The sequence below is a fragment of the Sapajus apella genome, unplaced genomic scaffold (genome assembly GCF_009761245.1).
Source record: "Sapajus apella isolate SASKATOON/1434 unplaced genomic scaffold, GSC_monkey_1.0 scaffold43, whole genome shotgun sequence".
Classification (NCBI taxonomy): Eukaryota; Metazoa; Chordata; class Mammalia; order Primates; family Cebidae; genus Sapajus; species Sapajus apella.
This window is the reverse complement of record NW_022436983.1, coordinates 14,409,278-14,426,189: the sequence shown is the minus strand read 5'-3', so window position 1 is coordinate 14,426,189 and position 16,912 is coordinate 14,409,278. Positions and strand designations below refer to the sequence as shown.

General features: G+C 50.6%; 1 protein-coding gene across 5 annotated transcripts in view; it reads left to right on the top strand.

Annotated features, from left to right (window-relative positions):
* ECE1 (endothelin converting enzyme 1) overlaps positions 1-16,912 on the top strand; it is a 130,008-nt gene that overhangs the window by 86,779 nt on the left and 26,317 nt on the right. For all 5 annotated transcript variants that reach the window (XM_032300679.1, XM_032300681.1, XM_032300680.1 and 2 more), the window contains 5 exons: positions 988-1,134; positions 2,232-2,297; positions 3,679-3,870; positions 11,933-12,075; positions 14,513-14,627. In XM_032300679.1, the coding sequence (XP_032156570.1) occupies positions 988-1,134; positions 2,232-2,297; positions 3,679-3,870; positions 11,933-12,075; positions 14,513-14,627 (663 nt within the window). The remainder of the gene's footprint in view (positions 1-987; positions 1,135-2,231; positions 2,298-3,678; positions 3,871-11,932; positions 12,076-14,512; positions 14,628-16,912) is intronic.

Here is a 16,912-nt window from a genome sequence, read left to right as displayed (position 1 = left end):
CAGGCCACGCTCCTATACCTGCTTACTCCTGAGTGGGGGGAAAACATCTTTCTTCCTGGGCACCTGCTAATGGGTCTTGAGCAGATTCCGAGGCTTCCTGGTGCAGACAGAAGGTGTCTGTGGATGTTTTCTGCCTGCCTCATGCCCCAGGGATGGCCCTGCCTCTTAGCTTGGCTCTGGGAAAGCATTGTGGCAGGGTTGGTGGCTGCACTTGCTGGGGACTGTGCTAGCCCCTCCTCTCTGGACAAGTTTCATGTGCCAAACCAGGAAAGACCGGGGAGATTTTTTAAAATCCAACTTTCTTGGGAGGCTGAGGCAGAAGGACCACTTGAAGTCAGGAGTTCAAGACCAGCCTGGGCAACATAGCAAGACCTCATCTCTACAAAAAAAAAAAAATTAAAAATCAGCCAGGTGTGGTGATACACACCTGTAGTCCTAGCTACTTGGGAGGCTGAGGTGAGAGGATCACCTGAGCCCACGAGGTGGAGGCTGCAGTGAGTTGTGATGGCCCCACTACACTCCAGCCTAGGAGACAGAGTGAGACTCCATCTCAAATAAAAATGTGTTTTTAAATCCCAACTTTGAGACTAAAGTAGACCATAGTTTATCAGCCTTCTTAAACACGGAGAGCCTTTTATCCCCACAGGCACAATTGAATTTATGTTTTGATAAATCATATTCACAGGATTTCATTATCCAAAATATAAACCGTGAACCAGAAGAAGTTTCCCATTCCTATCCCAACCACCCAAGAAGCGGCTGGATTCATGCCTGGCTTGTCTAGGATAAGCCTTTGCTCCATCCGTGGGTCTCCAGCTCATGGGTTGGAAACCCCCCGTGAAGACCAATCCTTTCGTTTGCTCCTGAGGCTCAGAGAGGTCAGGTGACTGCCCCAGAGTCACACAGCAAGTCAGCTGCAGAACCAGAATCCGCATCTGGGTCTCCCTGCCACCTCATCACCTCCCTGCCTGCTCTCCCTCCCCACAGCTCGGGGGCTGGAACATCACAGGTCCCTGGGCCAAGGACAACTTCCAGGATACCCTGCAGGTGGTCACTGCCCACTACCGCACCTCGCCCTTCTTCTCTGTCTACGTCAGTGCCGACTCCAAGAACTCCAACAGCAATGTGATCCAGGTGAGCTGGCTTGAAACTGCAGGGTGGAGGGCAGGGGGCACAATCTTTTCCTGTTTAGAGTTTAGTGGGCCCTGGGGTGGGAGAGAGACTTGCCCTGGGTGAGGCGGCTGTCTTCTGGCTTCTGAGCCTGGATTATTTCCAGAGGCCCCATTGGTGAGATCTTTGCAAGCTGCCGGCCTTGCATAGGTGGGCACTGCAGACAGGTGAACCTTCGGGTGTTGATGGGTTCCTGTGGGCCCCAAGAGCTATGTCAGCTCCTGGGCACAGCTGAAGCCATGTCCTGGTTTCCCCTCCTCAGCATCTGCTCTTTGTAACTCTGCTTGGAATGGTTTTGAATCCATCTTTCCCTGTCAGAGCATGCCCCAGACAGAGGATCAGCATGCCCAGGGGAGCCCCAACGCTGGTCTGCCCCAACCTCAGATGCAGAAGTAGGAACCCAGGCTAGGGGTCCTAAAGGCTGAGTTCCCAGCCCATCTCTACCATTTGCTCACTTTGTGACCTTGGGCAAGTGCCTCGACCTCTCAGAGCTACAGTTTCCTTATCAATCAAATGGACTGCAGTAACACCTGTCCTAGGCATGCCAAGATGTGGCCGTGGGCGCCAGTAGTGGCAAGCAGGAATTGACCTTCCCCTCCTGCTCGGCAGGCACTTGACTGGCACTGTCTTCTTGACTCTCGATTCCAGCTCTGAAGATGTGGTTTTATTTTCCCTATTTTCCTGATAAGGAACCTGAGAATCAGAAAGGTTCAGTAACGTGGCCAAGGTCACACAGCTTTTGAGTGACTCTTAACCACCAGGAAAGTACTGGGGAGATAGAGGTGCTTTGCTGAGGTGAGGAGGTGTTTAGAAAGGAGGGTGGCTCTGCCCAGCCCTTCCAAGGAGCCTGGGAGCCCTGTGGCGGACCAGGTGTACAGACAGGAATGTATCTTCCCATCCCTGAGTGGGCTTCCCAGTGACTGTAGCTACCAGTCCTGCTTCTGCAGGGGCCTGAGCAGGCCTCTGCTGCCACGTGCCAGCCATTCCCAGAGCAGGAGGCCGTGCAGTGGACACACGCGTGTGCAGCACAAATTGCCTCTCATGCCTGCCTCTCTCACTAGGTGGACCAGTCCGGCCTGGGCTTGCCCTCGAGAGACTATTACCTGAACAAAACTGAAAACGAGAAGGTGAGCGTGCCTCTCCCCTCCCCAGCCTGCCTCCCAGGATGGTTCTTCCTGCTTGGTCCACTCCCGAACCTATGCACGTCTTTGAAGCTAGGGGAGCCCAGGAGTGTTGGTGACCTGATGGGTGACAGGCAGACCCTGGCAGGGGAGGGACACTATCTAGGCTGGCTGTGTCACTCAGGCATCGTGGACACAAGGGGCAGGAGACAGGTATCTTTTGTCCTGGTTCTAGAGAGAGGCAGCAATAACAGCTACCACCATTGTGGGTGCCAGGCCTTCTAAATGTCACCTGCAACCCTCGCAATAGCCCTGCAGATACTGAACTTCCCTGAACCTCATTTGCCTCATCTGTCAAACAGGAATTAGTTTTATCTTGCCTTTTACAGAAAAGGGAATCAGGCTCAGAAATGCTAAGTGATCTGCTCAAGGTCACATAGGCAGTAAATGACGAGGCTGAGATTCACATCCAGATCCACGTGCTCCGAAGCCCACGGCTCTCCCTACCCTGACCTGCCTCTTGTGATGCCCTTGGGGTGAGCTCGCCTGGAACTCACTCATCTGTCCTTTCATTCTTCCACCCGAATGTCCTTGAGCAAACGCCCACAGAGTGCCTGATGCTGGGGAGATGGTGGCAGACAAGACCACCATAGCCTCCGTCCTATGGGGCCTGTGGTTTGGTAGGGGAGGCACATATTATTTAGCTAAGGGAAGGGGGAGCTGAGAAAGTCTACCATGGGGACCTAATTCAGATCCTGGAACACAGGGGTAGAGGGTGGTTAGATAAGGTACATTCTAAGAATGGAAAGACAGCCCCGGACAAACACTGGAAGACGGGGACCAGCCCATGTGGGGACCTGTGGAACCAGCCAAGACTTTGGGCTTTCTTCTGGGGACTGTAGGGAACCAGTGGAGAGACGTGGCCCCAAGACCATTCTCAACACTGTGTCTCCCACAGGTGTCTCTTTTTTTTGAGATGAAGTCTTGCTCTGTTGCCCAGGCTAGAGTGCAGTGGCACAATCTCAACTCACTGCAACCTCCTCCTCCTGGGTTCAAGCAGTTCTCCTGCCTCAGCCTCCCAAGTAGCTGGGATTACAGGCACGTGCCACCATGCCCAGCTAATTTTTGTATTTTTAGTAGAGATGGGGTTTTGCCATGTTGTCCAGGCTGGTCTTAAACTCCTGACCTCAGACAATCTGCCCGCCTCGGCCTCCCAAAGTGCTGGGATTATAGGCGTGAGCCACCACACTGGCCCCACAGGTGTCTTGACGGCACTGTGCAGCCCCCTGGCTCCCTGTGCTGGACTCGGCTGGCCAAGCCCCTCTTAACCCTTGTCCAGTGGATAGTGGGGGGCAGCCACTGACAGTTTGGGGTGTGGACCCTGCAGGTGCTGACTGGATACCTGAACTACATGGTCCAGCTGGGGAAGCTGCTGGGCGGGGGCGACGAGGATGCCATCCGGCCCCAGATGCAGCAGATCCTGGACTTCGAGACGGCACTGGCCAACATCACCATCCCACAGGAGAAGCGCCGAGACGAGGAGCTCATCTACCACAAAGTGACAGCGGCTGAGCTGCAGGTAACTTGAGCGCCAGCTGCTAGGAAGGCCAGGATGGCCACCACGCTTCAGACAGGGCCCTGGGCTGGGGGCTTTTATACTCATTTCATCTAGTCCTTGAAACCATGTGACAAAGGAAGGATGGTGGTTATGCCCAGTCCACAGGTGGAAAAACTGATGCTCAGAGAGATCAAGTTACCTGCTGAAGGGCACACAGCTAGTAAGTGACTCCAAAATGAGTGGCTGGCCAACACCAGCCTGCTTCTCTGTAATTAACAGTGTTCACTTTGAGACTCGGGATCATGACCACGCCAGCTCACATTGATGGTTCCTTTCCAGTCTCTCCAGCACCAAGCGCATCGAACCTGGGGTGTGGATTCTATCATTACGTTTCCCTTTTCTGAGCTAGAGCAAGGTCTGGAGGCTCCTAAGTGGTAGAGGAGCTGGACATTTGGCTCAGATTGGCTCACAGTATGACAGAGCGTTAGATCTGCGATGCAGTCTGTCACCCATCGGAGAAGCCTGATGTCCAAGGGCTCAGCTTCTGCCAAAGGCTGCCCTCCGACGGTGGCTTTGTCCTTGAGGGTCGGGAGGAAATAGCCTGCTGGTTCCTTCTTTCCAGAGTATCAGCTGGTATTGCAGCGGGATCAGCAGGGTGGCCACACTGATTTTCTCATTTCTTGACATCACCCAGGAATGCTTGGCTAGGCCTTGCTTCCCCGCTGGGCAGGGGTGTCACCTGTACACTGGGGCTCCCCCAGAGTGTCTTCTCCCTTCTTCCTGACCAGCTGAATTCTACCTGCCCATTCCTTCTACTTTCAGAAAGAAGACTAGGTCCCCGCCCTTTTCCCTCCTCTATCTGACAGGTGTATATGGGTCACCTTGGGACCTTGTACTTTATGTGCTTCCAGGCCAGTGGGGGACACCAGCTAGAAACAACCCTGTCTCATTGCTGAGTGCCTTGGGCAAAAGCAGCAGGCCCTGGGAGCCAGGGGTGGGGAGAAGTCAGAGATGGTGAGTGTAATGATGGGTGAGCATTTCCAGGCTGACTGAGTGTCCCAGGCGGAGATAGAGGCCATTGCAAGGGCCTGGGATCAGGGTCGGGAGCCTGGCCTCCTGCTGGTGCCAGCTGTTCTTCAGCTGCCACAGAAACTGGCCTGAGGCCGAGTGGTGTGGGGCGGGCCGGGATGGAGCTCGGCAGCTGCTGTTGGATACCATCTGGCACTGTTTTCCTGCTCTGAGGCCAGGAGGCTGAGGGTGATGTTGTTTATACATTATAATTTGCTTTGCTCCAGCCCGGTTCTCAGCCTGAATCCACTATCGTGGCCATGATGCCAACTGTCTGTGCCAGGAATAGTGGAGAAGGCACAGGAGCCTTGAGCACATCAGCCCAGCATGGCCACCAGGGTCCCCCCAGGTATCCTATCACCATAGCTGCTGCTCCCATCTTCCAAGCAAGGAAAGAAAGGCTTTTCCTCCCTCCCAGCTGCACAGCTGCCAAGGTGGGAGGAGCTTAGCAGACGTAGCAGCTTGCAGTAGCACAAGCCTGGGCTTAGGGTCAGAAGGACGATAAGCCCCTTGGAACTATAAGTGCTGGGATTATAGGCATGAGCCACCACGCCTTGGCAAACAGCCCCTGTGTTCTAAGTACCCAAGGTTCAACTAAGATCTTTAGGAAATATAGGGATTCTCTCCTTATGTTTTTACAGATATTTCTGATTAAATTCTAATGTGAATTTGGCTTCCTTCTTTGTAAAATGGGTTTGGCTCCTTCACTCACCCTTGCTGTGTGCCAGAACACAAATGAGACATAGCTCTTGGCCTCACAAGGGGCTGTGGTTCTTAACTTTAAGTCACAGAGTCCTTTGAGAACAGATCGAAAACCATGGACTGTTTCCTAGAATAAATGGGCAAATATGCATATTTTAAAAGTTACATCTGACTCTTAAAGAAGTCCTGGCCGGGCACAGTGGCTCACACCTATAATCCCAGCACTGTGGGAGGCCAAGGCAGGTGGATCACCTGAGGTCAGGTGTTCAAGACCAGCCTGATCAACATGGTAAAACCCCATCTCTCCTAAAAATACAAACATTTGCTGGGTGTGGTGGTGCACACCTGTAGTCCCAGCTACTCAGGAGGCTAAGGCAGGAGAATTGCTTGAACCCGGGAGGCAGAGGTTGCAGTGAGCTGAGATTGCACCACCGCACTCCAGCCTGGGTGACAGAGTGAGACTCCATCTCAAAAAAATTTTTAAATAAAAAATAAAGAAATCCCGGCCCCTTAAAGCCTGTGTTCTAAGTAAGAATGTCTTGTCTGGCCTGCCAGAGTTGCAGGAGAATAAGTTGAGGCAAAGGATGAGATTTTGTTCAGTAGACTGGTATGCATAACACAATACAAGCATAACATATCAGATTCAGCATTATTGTTGTTATTGCTTTGTTATTAGCATGTCATGCAGATTCCCCAGCACTAAATCGTTTGATTCTTTCTACCCTGGGACAGAGAATGCCTTGTTCCCTGGCGTCTGGAGTCTGGGGTTTTCTTCCCATACTCCGGGAAACTCAGAGAAAGGCACTCCAGGCTTCACAGTGTGCTTCTAGGCTAGCCCTGCTGAGGTACAGAATGATTCCAGGCTAGTTCCCAGCAGAGTCTGAACTCAGACACTCTTCCATTACTTCTGGGGGCCTGAGGACCTTCCCCTTCCTTTCTAGGACCCTCACACCAAAGGCTGTTTGGGCCTGAACCCCATTTTCTACCCCATTTCTCCAGTTGAGATGAAGCTCAGAAGCATTCTTCTCTTCTCTCGCACTTTCAATTCTACTAGAATTGGGTGGTTTGTGACCCACAGGATGCCTTGGCTGCAGGTGTGGAAAATGGAGCTCATCAGTGTGCCCCAGAGGGTGTGAGTCACAAGTGGAATGTCCTAGTCAGTAAAACAGCCATCTCCATGGAGATGGAGCTCCGCACATGTGTTTAAGATAGGAGTCACTAAAGCAGCCAGAATGGAAAATGGGAAAATCCTGGTATTCAGCATATCTTATCTGAGAGTCATGGGAACTTCCCCTGCACAGAACACCTGCTTTTCCTAAAGGGACAGGGTTGTGTTGAGTACACAAAGATTTCTCACCATCTTATATCTGTACCTTGATCAGAGAGTTCCCGTTGCCTGCAGTTTATGAAGCTCTCGTTCACTGTGCAAACACCGACATTTTATAAACTTGTCGATTTTTCCGAGGCCTTTGCCAGCAGGTCATGCGGTCACGTGGCTCTAATGGTGGAACCCTATTTGAAGATCTCATAACCGCAGCTTCAATTTTTGTTGTCACAGAAATGTTAAAGATTAGCCTCAGAGGTTACCTGCCTGAGGGCCTCCTGTCAGGAGGAGAACAGAGAGGACAAGGTAGGGAGAAAGGAAACTCAGGGTTATTGGGCAAGCAGGTACAAGAGACAGAGCCACCAGCTCTGGGAGGGGAGGCTGTTTCCCCATTTTAGAGACAACAGAAAAATGCTGGAGGTCTAGAGCTGGGGACGCTGTTCCTCCTGGGGACGCTGATCCAGGTCTGCTCATTCTTAGCCGAGGCTCTACCCAGCTCATCTAGCTGCCATGCAGGCAGGGGTACACTAGAGCCCCCTGGCCGCCGAGACTGCTGTGCACATCTCTTCCCAGCTCCGCAGTTATTTTGCCATCAGTCATGGTGGGAAGAGTTACCCAGAAACTGAGAGCCGGTTGTTAACTGTTTTGTTTTTGCTTTTGCTTTGAGACAGAGCTTTGCCCCATTGCCCAAGCTGGAGTGCAGTGGCATGATCTTGGCTCACTGCAACCTTCGCCTCCCTGGCTTAAGTGTTTCTCATGCCTCAGCCTCCCAAGTTGCTGGGATTACAGGCATGCACCACCACATCTGGCTGATTTTTTTTATTTTTGGTAGAGATGAGGTTTCGCCATGTTGGCCAGGCTGGTCTTGAACTCCTGGCCTCAGGTGATTCTCCTGCCTCAGCCTCCCAAAGTGCTGGGATTACAGGCATGAGCCACTGTGCCCGGCACAGTCGTTCAAGACTGTGTGTTTACCACCATGCCACTGCCTTCAGGACTTGCCCTCCTTACAAATTCACCTGTCCTTTGAGGTCCTTGTTCCCTAGCAGCTTAGTTGCCCTTTTAAACCTGAAGAGTTGAGTAAACCTGGGTTTTAGACCTCAACAGTGGCTAATTAACTATGTGACCTCAGGAAAGTCACCTTACCCCATCTGCAAATTCAGCATCTGTTAAGCAGGGGTTTACAGCTACCCCTCTCTCACAGAGGGTGTCATTGGTATTTATCAACAGGCTATAGATTGGTCTTACATCGCAGATCGATTTTACTTTATTGATTGATTTTTCCATATGAAGGCCATATATGATGCATCTCTCACCTGCTCTGTCTTGCATTTTGTCCTTTTTCAAGAAAACAAAAGAGAATTTGGAATTGGACGGGCCCAGGAACACACATGGGAGATCTTGAGCAAAGGTTGTAATGGCCAGCATTGATGGATGACTTGCTAAATACCAGACATACCAATCTAAGTGATTGACACATTATAGGCATTTTTACTGTACAAAGATTGTAATGGCCAGCATTGATAGATTGCTTGCTAAATTCCAGACATACCCATCTAAGTGATTGGCATATACAGGCATTTTTGCTGTGACAGTATATGTAGTCCTAAAAAACCTTGCGTTCTGTAAAATCACACACTAAAAATAACAGTACGTGTGGGGGAAATAGAACGGGAGCAGAACAAAAGTTACACAGCTTTACTTGAGGATATTGTGCTAAGCAAAATAAGCCCATCACAAAAGGACAAATACTGCCTGATTCTACTTATTTGAGGTACCTAGAGTAGTCAAGTTCACAGAGACAGAAAGTAGAATGGTCATTTCCAGGGGTGGGGGTTGGGGCCAGTGGGAAGGTATTCCCTAATGGGTAGAGTCTCACATTTGCAAGATGAAATCTGTGGGGCCAGGCATGGTAGCTCACGCCTGTAATTCCCTCACTTTGGGAGGCCGAGGCAGGTAGATCACGAGAGCTTAGGAGTTCGAGACCAGCCTGACCAATATGGTGACACTCTGTCTCTACTAAAAATAAAAATTAAAAAAAATAGCCAAGGGTGGTGGTGTGTGCCTATAGTCCCAGCTATTCGGGAGTCTGAGATAGGAGAATCACTTGAACCGGAAGGCAGAGGTTGCAGTGAGCCACGATCATCACCACTGCACTCCAGCCTAAGTGACAGAGTGAGACTCTCTCTCAAAAATAGATAAATAATAAAAAAAAGAAATCTGTGAATGGATAGTGGTAGTGATGACAGTGCAACCGTGTGAATGAACCGAATGCCCCTGAACGATGCTGTTGTTTTTTTGAGTCAGGGTTTCACTCTGTCAACCAGGCTGAAGTGTAATGGTGTGATTTCAGCTCACTGCAGCCTTGACCTTCTGGGCTCAAGTAATTCTCCACCTGGGACTATGGGTGCAGGCCACCATGGCTAGCTAATTTCTAAATTTTTCTTGTAAAGATGGTGTCTTGCCATGTTGCCCAGGTTGGTCTTGAACTCCTGGGCTCAAGTGATATGCCCGCCTCAGTCTCCCAAAGTGCTGGGATTGCAGGCATGAGCCACTGTGCCTGGCCTTCAACTGTGCTCTTAAACACGGTGAAGATGGTGAATTTTTTGTTATGTGTATTTTACCACAATATATAGAGTCTCACTCTGTCGCCCAGGCTGGAGTGCAGTGGCTCAGTCTGGGCTCACAGCAACCTCCACCTCCCCAGTACAGGCAATTCTCCTGCCTCAGCCTCCCGAGTAGCTGGGACTGCAAGCATGCACTACCACTACCATGCCCAGCTAATTTTTTTTTTCTTTTTTTTTTTTTTTTGAGACAGGTTCGCTCTGTTGCCCAGGCTGGAGTGCAGTGGCGCGATCTTGGCTCACTGCAACCTTTGCCTCCCAGGTTCAAGCGATTCTCCTGCCTCAGCCTCCCAAGTAGCTGGGACTACAGGTGTGCACCTCCATACCTGGCTAAGTTTTGTATTTTTGGTAGAGACAGGGTTTCATCATGTTGTTCAAGCTGGTCTCGAACTCCTCACCTCAGGTGGTTCACTGGCCTCAGTCTCCCAAAAGGTACTACAATTTTTTTTTTTAAGTTGTGCAACTTTGTAATCAGAATTCTAACAAAACAATTGGAAACTTGAGGAGTACCTCAGCATGGCCAGAGGCTGCCGTGGGGAACGCGCCGGCTGGGAAGTGCTAGCTGTGGACACTAAGACCCTACAGATAAGACAGGGAGCTCTGAGCAAGTGTCTTTGGGGTCCTGGAGAAAGTACAACCTGCTGGAAGCTGAGAGTTGCAGAGCCTCTCTAAGGACAGTAAACCCCAGGCTTAAGGGGTTTTCGGTCATCTTAAAATATAGCTGACCATGCTGGCTCATGCCTGTAATCCCAGCACTTTGGGAGGCCGAGGCAGGCAGATCCCTTGAGGTCAGGAGTTTGAGACCAACCTGGCCACCATGGCAAAACCCCGTCTCTACTAAAAATAAAAAATTAACCAGGCATGGTGGTGGGCACCTGTTGTAATCCCAGCTACTCAGGGGGCTGAAAGAGGAGAATCACTTGAACCCCAGAGGCGTAGGTTGCAGTGAGCCGAGATGGCACCACCGCACTCCAGCCTGGGTGACAGAGTGAGACTCTGTCTCAACAAAAAACAAGTAGACCTGACCAGCCTCCTGTGTGCATTGGCTGAGCTGAGGGCTTTTCCTTTCTTGCTGAAGGTTAGCGTTTGACCCTTCCCAATTGTCAGGCCTCCAAGTCCAAGCCTGGCCATGATAGCCTTGGTGACCTGCTCATACACCTCCAGCTGGTCTCCGGGAACCAGAAAGTCTAGAGTAACTGGATGGCCATGAAGAGAAGTGAAACAACTAGCTCCTGCCTCAACTGATTGCTCTCCCCCGCAACACTTGTCCATTGTTCCTGCCCAGCCTTGTGAAATTTCCACCCTAGCCATTAGGTTTCTTAAAACCCCTACCCCTGTAACTGTGTAATTTACCGCACCCCCCGCTCTACTTGCAACCAATAACCCCCACCCTTACGATCATGCCTGTTTGTAGTAGATAACCCCTACCCTTGTGACCATGCATCCCGTGACACCCTTCCCCTCCCTAAAATAGTTACCACCTTTAACTAACCAATTGCCGCATCCTGTATAACCAGACCCTTTCTTACTCCCCTCGCCTAACTCCTTTCTCAAACTTGGCCCGCTTGCACCCAAGTGCAAATAGAACTGCCTCGTTGCCCACATGAAGCCTGCCTGGTGGTTTCTTGAGGCGAGCGACGCGCTTAACACTGATCCCATGCCTGAGAAACATCACCTTTGGACCAACGCAGCTCACACGTCATGCTGCTGTCATCCGGAATTGACCAATCATGTAGAAGCTCACTGAGATTACAGAACCCAACGTCGAATAGAACAGACGGCGTAAGCTCGTTCAGTCCTCACAAATAACCCAGTGAAGTGGATTCTGTTATGCTGATTCCCATCTTTCAGACAAGATACTGAGGCCCAGAAGGGTTCATTCACTTGCCCAGGGTTACACAGCTAGCAAGTAAGAGAGCTAGAATATGAGCCCAGGAGGTTTGGCTGCAGATTCTGCATGCTCAACTGTTTCAGGCCTGTCTGAAGCTCAGTCTCTTCACAGATAAAGCAGAGATAATAGTACCTACTACCTGGATCTCCCGAGGACCAATTGGCATAATATGCATGAATCATTTGCCACAGCTTTGGCACACAGGAGACGCTGGGTGAATGGTAGCGGCAGCTGCTGCATCTTCTCATTCCATCCTAGTTCCATTTCAAGTTAAATGTTGGTATTGGACTCCTTAGAATTCTACCTACAGCATCTCCGACAAAAGTCTGCTGGCCTCCCTTTGACTCTCTGCCCAGTGCACTGTCAGACAGCGCCAAGCCCAAGCTCTTTCCTTTGCTTCCTGTAGCAGCCCATCCTGGAGACCGGGGCTATGAGGAGAAGCAGCCTTGCAGGTCACATTGTCCTTTTCCCTTGCAGACCTTGGCACCCGCCATCAACTGGTTGCCTTTTCTCAACACCATCTTCTACCCTGTGGAGATCAATGAATCCGAGCCTATTGTGGTCTATGACAAAGAATACCTTGAGCAGGTCTCCACACTCATCAACAATACAGACAAATGGTAAGGGGACCCCGGTGGCCTGGGGCACGCCTCTCACAGGCAGTCCTCCTCTTGGGTAGGCTGGGCAGGGGTGGGGATGACAAACTGACTCAGAAGAGTGAGACCGGGATGGGCTTTTATGAGAGGCAGCAGGACCTCCTGGTTATGGGCACAGGTTCAAATCCCAGCTCCTTTCCAACTACCAGCTTTGTAGCCTTGGGCGGATTTCTTATCCTTTCTTAAGTTCATTCTCCTCCTCCATAAAATGGGATACAAATAGCACCTATGGCCAGGCACAAATGCCTGCAATGGAAGGATTTTGGGAGACTGAGGCAGGAGGATTGCTTGAGTCCTGGGATTCAAGCCCAGCCTGTGTAACACGGCGAGATGGCGTCTCTACAAAAAATTAAAAATTAGCCAGACATGGTGTCACGTGCCTGTCGTCCCAGCTACTTGAGAGGGAGGCGGAAGTGGAAGGATTGCTTGAGCTCAGGAGGCAGAGATTGTAGTAAGCTGTGATTACACCATTGCACTCCAGATTGGGAGACAGAGTAAAACCCTGTCTCAAACAAACAAAACCTAGCACCTACCTTTTAGGGGTGTCATGAGAATCAAGTGAAACAATCCATATGAGGTGATTTAATACAGTGCCTAGCATGCAAGGGGACTCAATAAATGTTGGCTGTTATTTTAGTTAATACTTAAAATTTTCTTTTTTTTTTTTTTTTTTGAGATAGTCCTGCTCTGTCACCCAGGCTGGAGGGCAGTTGCGCAATCTCAGCTCACTGCAACCTCCACTGCCCAGGTTCACATGATTCTTCTGCCTCAGCCTCCCAAAGTGCTGGGATTACAGATACCTGCCACCACAGCTGGCTAATTTTTGTATTTTTTAGTAGAGATGGGGTTTTACTATGTCGGCCAGGCTAGTCCCAAACTCCTAACCCCAAATGATCTGCCCGCCTCAGCCTCCCAAAGTGCTGGGATTACAGATGTAAGCCACCACGCCTGGCAATACTTACAATTTTTAAAGTTATTGAAAACTACCAAAAAAACAGGAAAAGATTTTATTTTATTTTATTTAACTTATCTTTTTCCTAACTCCCCAAACTTGTTAAAAACATTTTTTTTTAATGAGATGGGGTCTCACTATGTTGCCCAGGCTGGTCTCAAACTCCTGGGCTCAGGCAACCCTCCCACCTTGGCCTCTCAAAGTGCTAATATTACAGGCATGAGCCACCCACCAGACCCTGAAAAAATTTTAAATGACTCCTACTGATCTCGGGTGTGTGTGTGCATGTGTGTGTGTGTGTGTGTGTGTGTGTGTGTGTGTGTGCGCGCGCGCGCACGCATATATAGTGAGAAAGCATGGGGAAGGCAGGAGAGAGGAAGGAAGGAGAGATGGGTTTTCTAATATGTGGTCCTTTTTTCCCAACATCATGACTAAATGTGTAGTCTCCTTTTCCCTTCACTTTTCTTTTTGAGACGGAGTCTCGCTCTGTCACCCAGGCTGGAGTGCAGTGGCGTAATCTTGGCTCGCTGCAACCTCCGCCTCCCGGATTCAAATGATTCTCCTGCCTCAGCATCCCAAGTAGCTGGGATTACAGGCATGTGCCACCACACCTGGCTAATTTTTGTATTTTTAGTAGAGACAGGGTTTCACCACGTTGGTCAGGCTGGTCTTGAACTCCTGACCTTGTGATCCTCAGCCTCCCAAAGTGCTAGGATTACAGGGGTGAGCCTCCATACCCAGTCTTCCCTTTGACCTTTAATGTGAGCATTTTCCCCCATGTAATCTCAAAACCTCTGCAAACATCATTTTTCATGGTTGCATAGTGTTCCATCATGTACAACTACAGTTCTTCACTTCCTTCTTCTCATTGTCAGGCATTTTGGTTGATTCTGATTGGAGGTTAGCTGTTCATTACAGTGCTAAGGTGACTTCTTGGCAACTGTGGCAACAGCCACAGATAGGTTCCCTGTGCCCTGGGGGTGGGCAGTGGGAGCTGTCATCATGGAACCCTTGGCCTGGCTGGCAGAGCTTCTTTTCCTGCCCCTCCTATTCTTAGCCTCCTGGCCTTGTGGCTGTGGCACCTCCAAGCTGTAGAAATGGTAGTCGCCTCTCCACCCCAGCCCTGTGGCACACACCACTGGGGTGAGTCTCCATGTTGGGGCTTCATAGCTTCCAGACACAGAGCAGCTAGGCCACAAGCATCTGTGGTGTACAAGTGATTGCATTAAAAACACTGAGGCATTTTCTATGGTAGGAGACCCAGGCTTTTCCCTTGAAGAGCTTACATTAAACAAACTTAGGGAGCAGTAACCCGCCAAACCTGGGCAAGCTTGAAGGGGCCTGGGGTCACAAGCCGAGTTTGAGAGCCCCCTAGGAGCCAGTGGGGGAAGGGCTGCGATGGTCCCTGCGTAGGTGTCCCTGAGCCCATCTAGCCTCCTCTCCCTGCAGCCTGCTCAACAACTACATGATATGGAACCTGGTGCGGAAAACCAGCTCCTTCCTCGACCAGCGCTTTCAGGATGCCGATGAGAAGTTCATGGAAGTCATGTATGGCACCAAGAAGGTGAGCCTGATGCTGTGCACACCTGAACATGGGCTGAGCACCTACTTTATGCTGAGGCGTCTGTGGGAGCATGGGAAGGGACCTTGGCCAGCTGGGGGCGGGCAGAAGCTTCCAGAAGGAGGTGATAATGCCAAGGAAAGGGTAAAGAGGGGTCCTAGCCACTTAGCCAATTTATAGCAAAAGTAGTTGCCAGTAGTGATGATAAATGCTCTCCTTGAGCAACTCACGTGATCCTCACAATGCCTGTGCAGTGGGCAATGTTATTATCCCCACTTTGCACAGGGGAGCCCCAACAGTATGACTTCTTCCCCAGAAACATAAAACACAGAACAGCGTCTGGCTTGTGGAAGCACCACGAGACCGTTCGCTGTTACTATTTTCCTCCCAGTTTGTAGTCTGGGAAACCGCAGGCCAGGTGGGCTCTACCTGCCTTTAAATGCCCCACCATGACCCAGAGGGTCCACTCTTCCAGAGGCTTCAGGGACCTCCCCTGCCCTCCCACAGGGGAACCTGCCCCCAGTGGAAAGTTCCACAGCCACTTCCACCTTCTCCCCAAGGAAGGGGCTATCTCCCTCTTACTCATACAGCTGACTAATGGTTACTCACTACACTCCTGACACTGCGTGCCAGTACGGCAATACTGAGACAGGTGAGCTGGGCTCTGTACCCCGAGAGCCCACACCGGCTGAGGGAGGTGATAGGAGCTGACCTGTTCCCATATGCGCTGTTGAGATACCTCAAGCCCCGGCCCCAGAGAGCAGCTGGAGGGGCCCAGCTACAGAGCAGCAGAGGCTGGTGTGCCCAGCTTACCTGACACGCCTTCCCTGTAGGGTCCAGCAGCCTTTATGCAGGCATGACAGAGGCCTTAGAGCATCTTGCCTTAGTGTCATTCATTTCACAGTGTCACCCCAGGTTCACACTTCCGACCTGAGAGGCATTAGTAAAAGAATTAAGATCACCTATGAATAACTAAGATCACATACAAATAACTAATTACTACGGTTATATTTCTAGTTACTTTCTTCTTCATTATTTATATGGAAATAGGCTGAGGCCTTTTGCTCTTGCCTCAGCGCTTATGGGATCTCCCCGCTACACTTCCCTAACCCAGGACAGCAGCTAGCAAGGCCCCAGCAGTCCTCCTCAGAGAGCAGGCAGAGCTGACTCCAGCTGGACCCCACCCCTGCAGCCCTTCGCAGAGTCCAATCCAGATGAGGATTGGCAGAGAATTGCAGGGTGTGAGCTCCTGCTTCCAGCCCGGGAATGCATCCTGCCAGTCCTCTCTCCCATCCCCATGCAAACCTACCTCTGACAGGAAGGGGACTGAGGAAGACGGTAGCTGGGAACAAGCCCCATTTCTAACCAGAGGAGCTTCCAAGGGCACCACCACGCCTTGGCCACGAGAGCCACGCTGCCCTACGGAGGCCAAGGAGGAGCAGTGTGCTGGCTGCCCTGCCCGGCCAAATCGCCTGCCTGCTCCTCCTGCATCTGCCTTGGACTGGCCCATCTGCCGTCCCCAAAGCCTGGATTCTGTTCCCTGCAGAACTTGGCCTTCCAGGGGACTTTCCAGAGAGAGGTTGGATTAGGACCCAGGATGGTGGTTCCAGAGATGGTTCTGTGTGTGGAACATACACCCGCATCAGCTCTCGCCTTTCCGGGTTACAGATTAGGAAACTGAGGCTCAGGGAGGTGAAGGGACTTTCTTAGTCACCCAGAAAGAAAGCAGCAAGGGCCTGGGGCAGTGGCTCATGCCTGTAATCTCAGCACTTTGGGAGGCCGTGACAGATGGGTCACTTGAGACCAGCCTGGAAAACATAGCAAGATCCTGCCTCTATTTTTTTAAATAGTTATTTATTTATTTATTTTTAAAAAGCAGCAAGCTTGAATGCGATCCCAGATCTTATTACAACTTTGTGGCACTTTCAGCTCCTCATTTATAATAATGACAATAATAACCAAAGAGATCATTATTGGATATCTACCTTTTATAGGCATGATCTCAACCACGTTCCTGCAACACTTATCATCGTCCATGTTGCAGATGAGGAAACCAAGGCTCAGTGAGGGAAAGGGACTTGTTCAAAGGTGCTTATAAGTGAAGAGGAGGCTCTCAGATCTGACATATCTGATTCCATAGCCCTGAGCTCTGTACCACTCAGCCTCTCTTCTTCAGAGACCAAAAGCTAAGATCAAGCTTCCCTGTGGTCACCAAGGGCTGAGATGGGGGAAGAGGGATGAGGAATTATTGTTTAATGAGTATAGAGTTTCAGATTTGCGAGATAAAA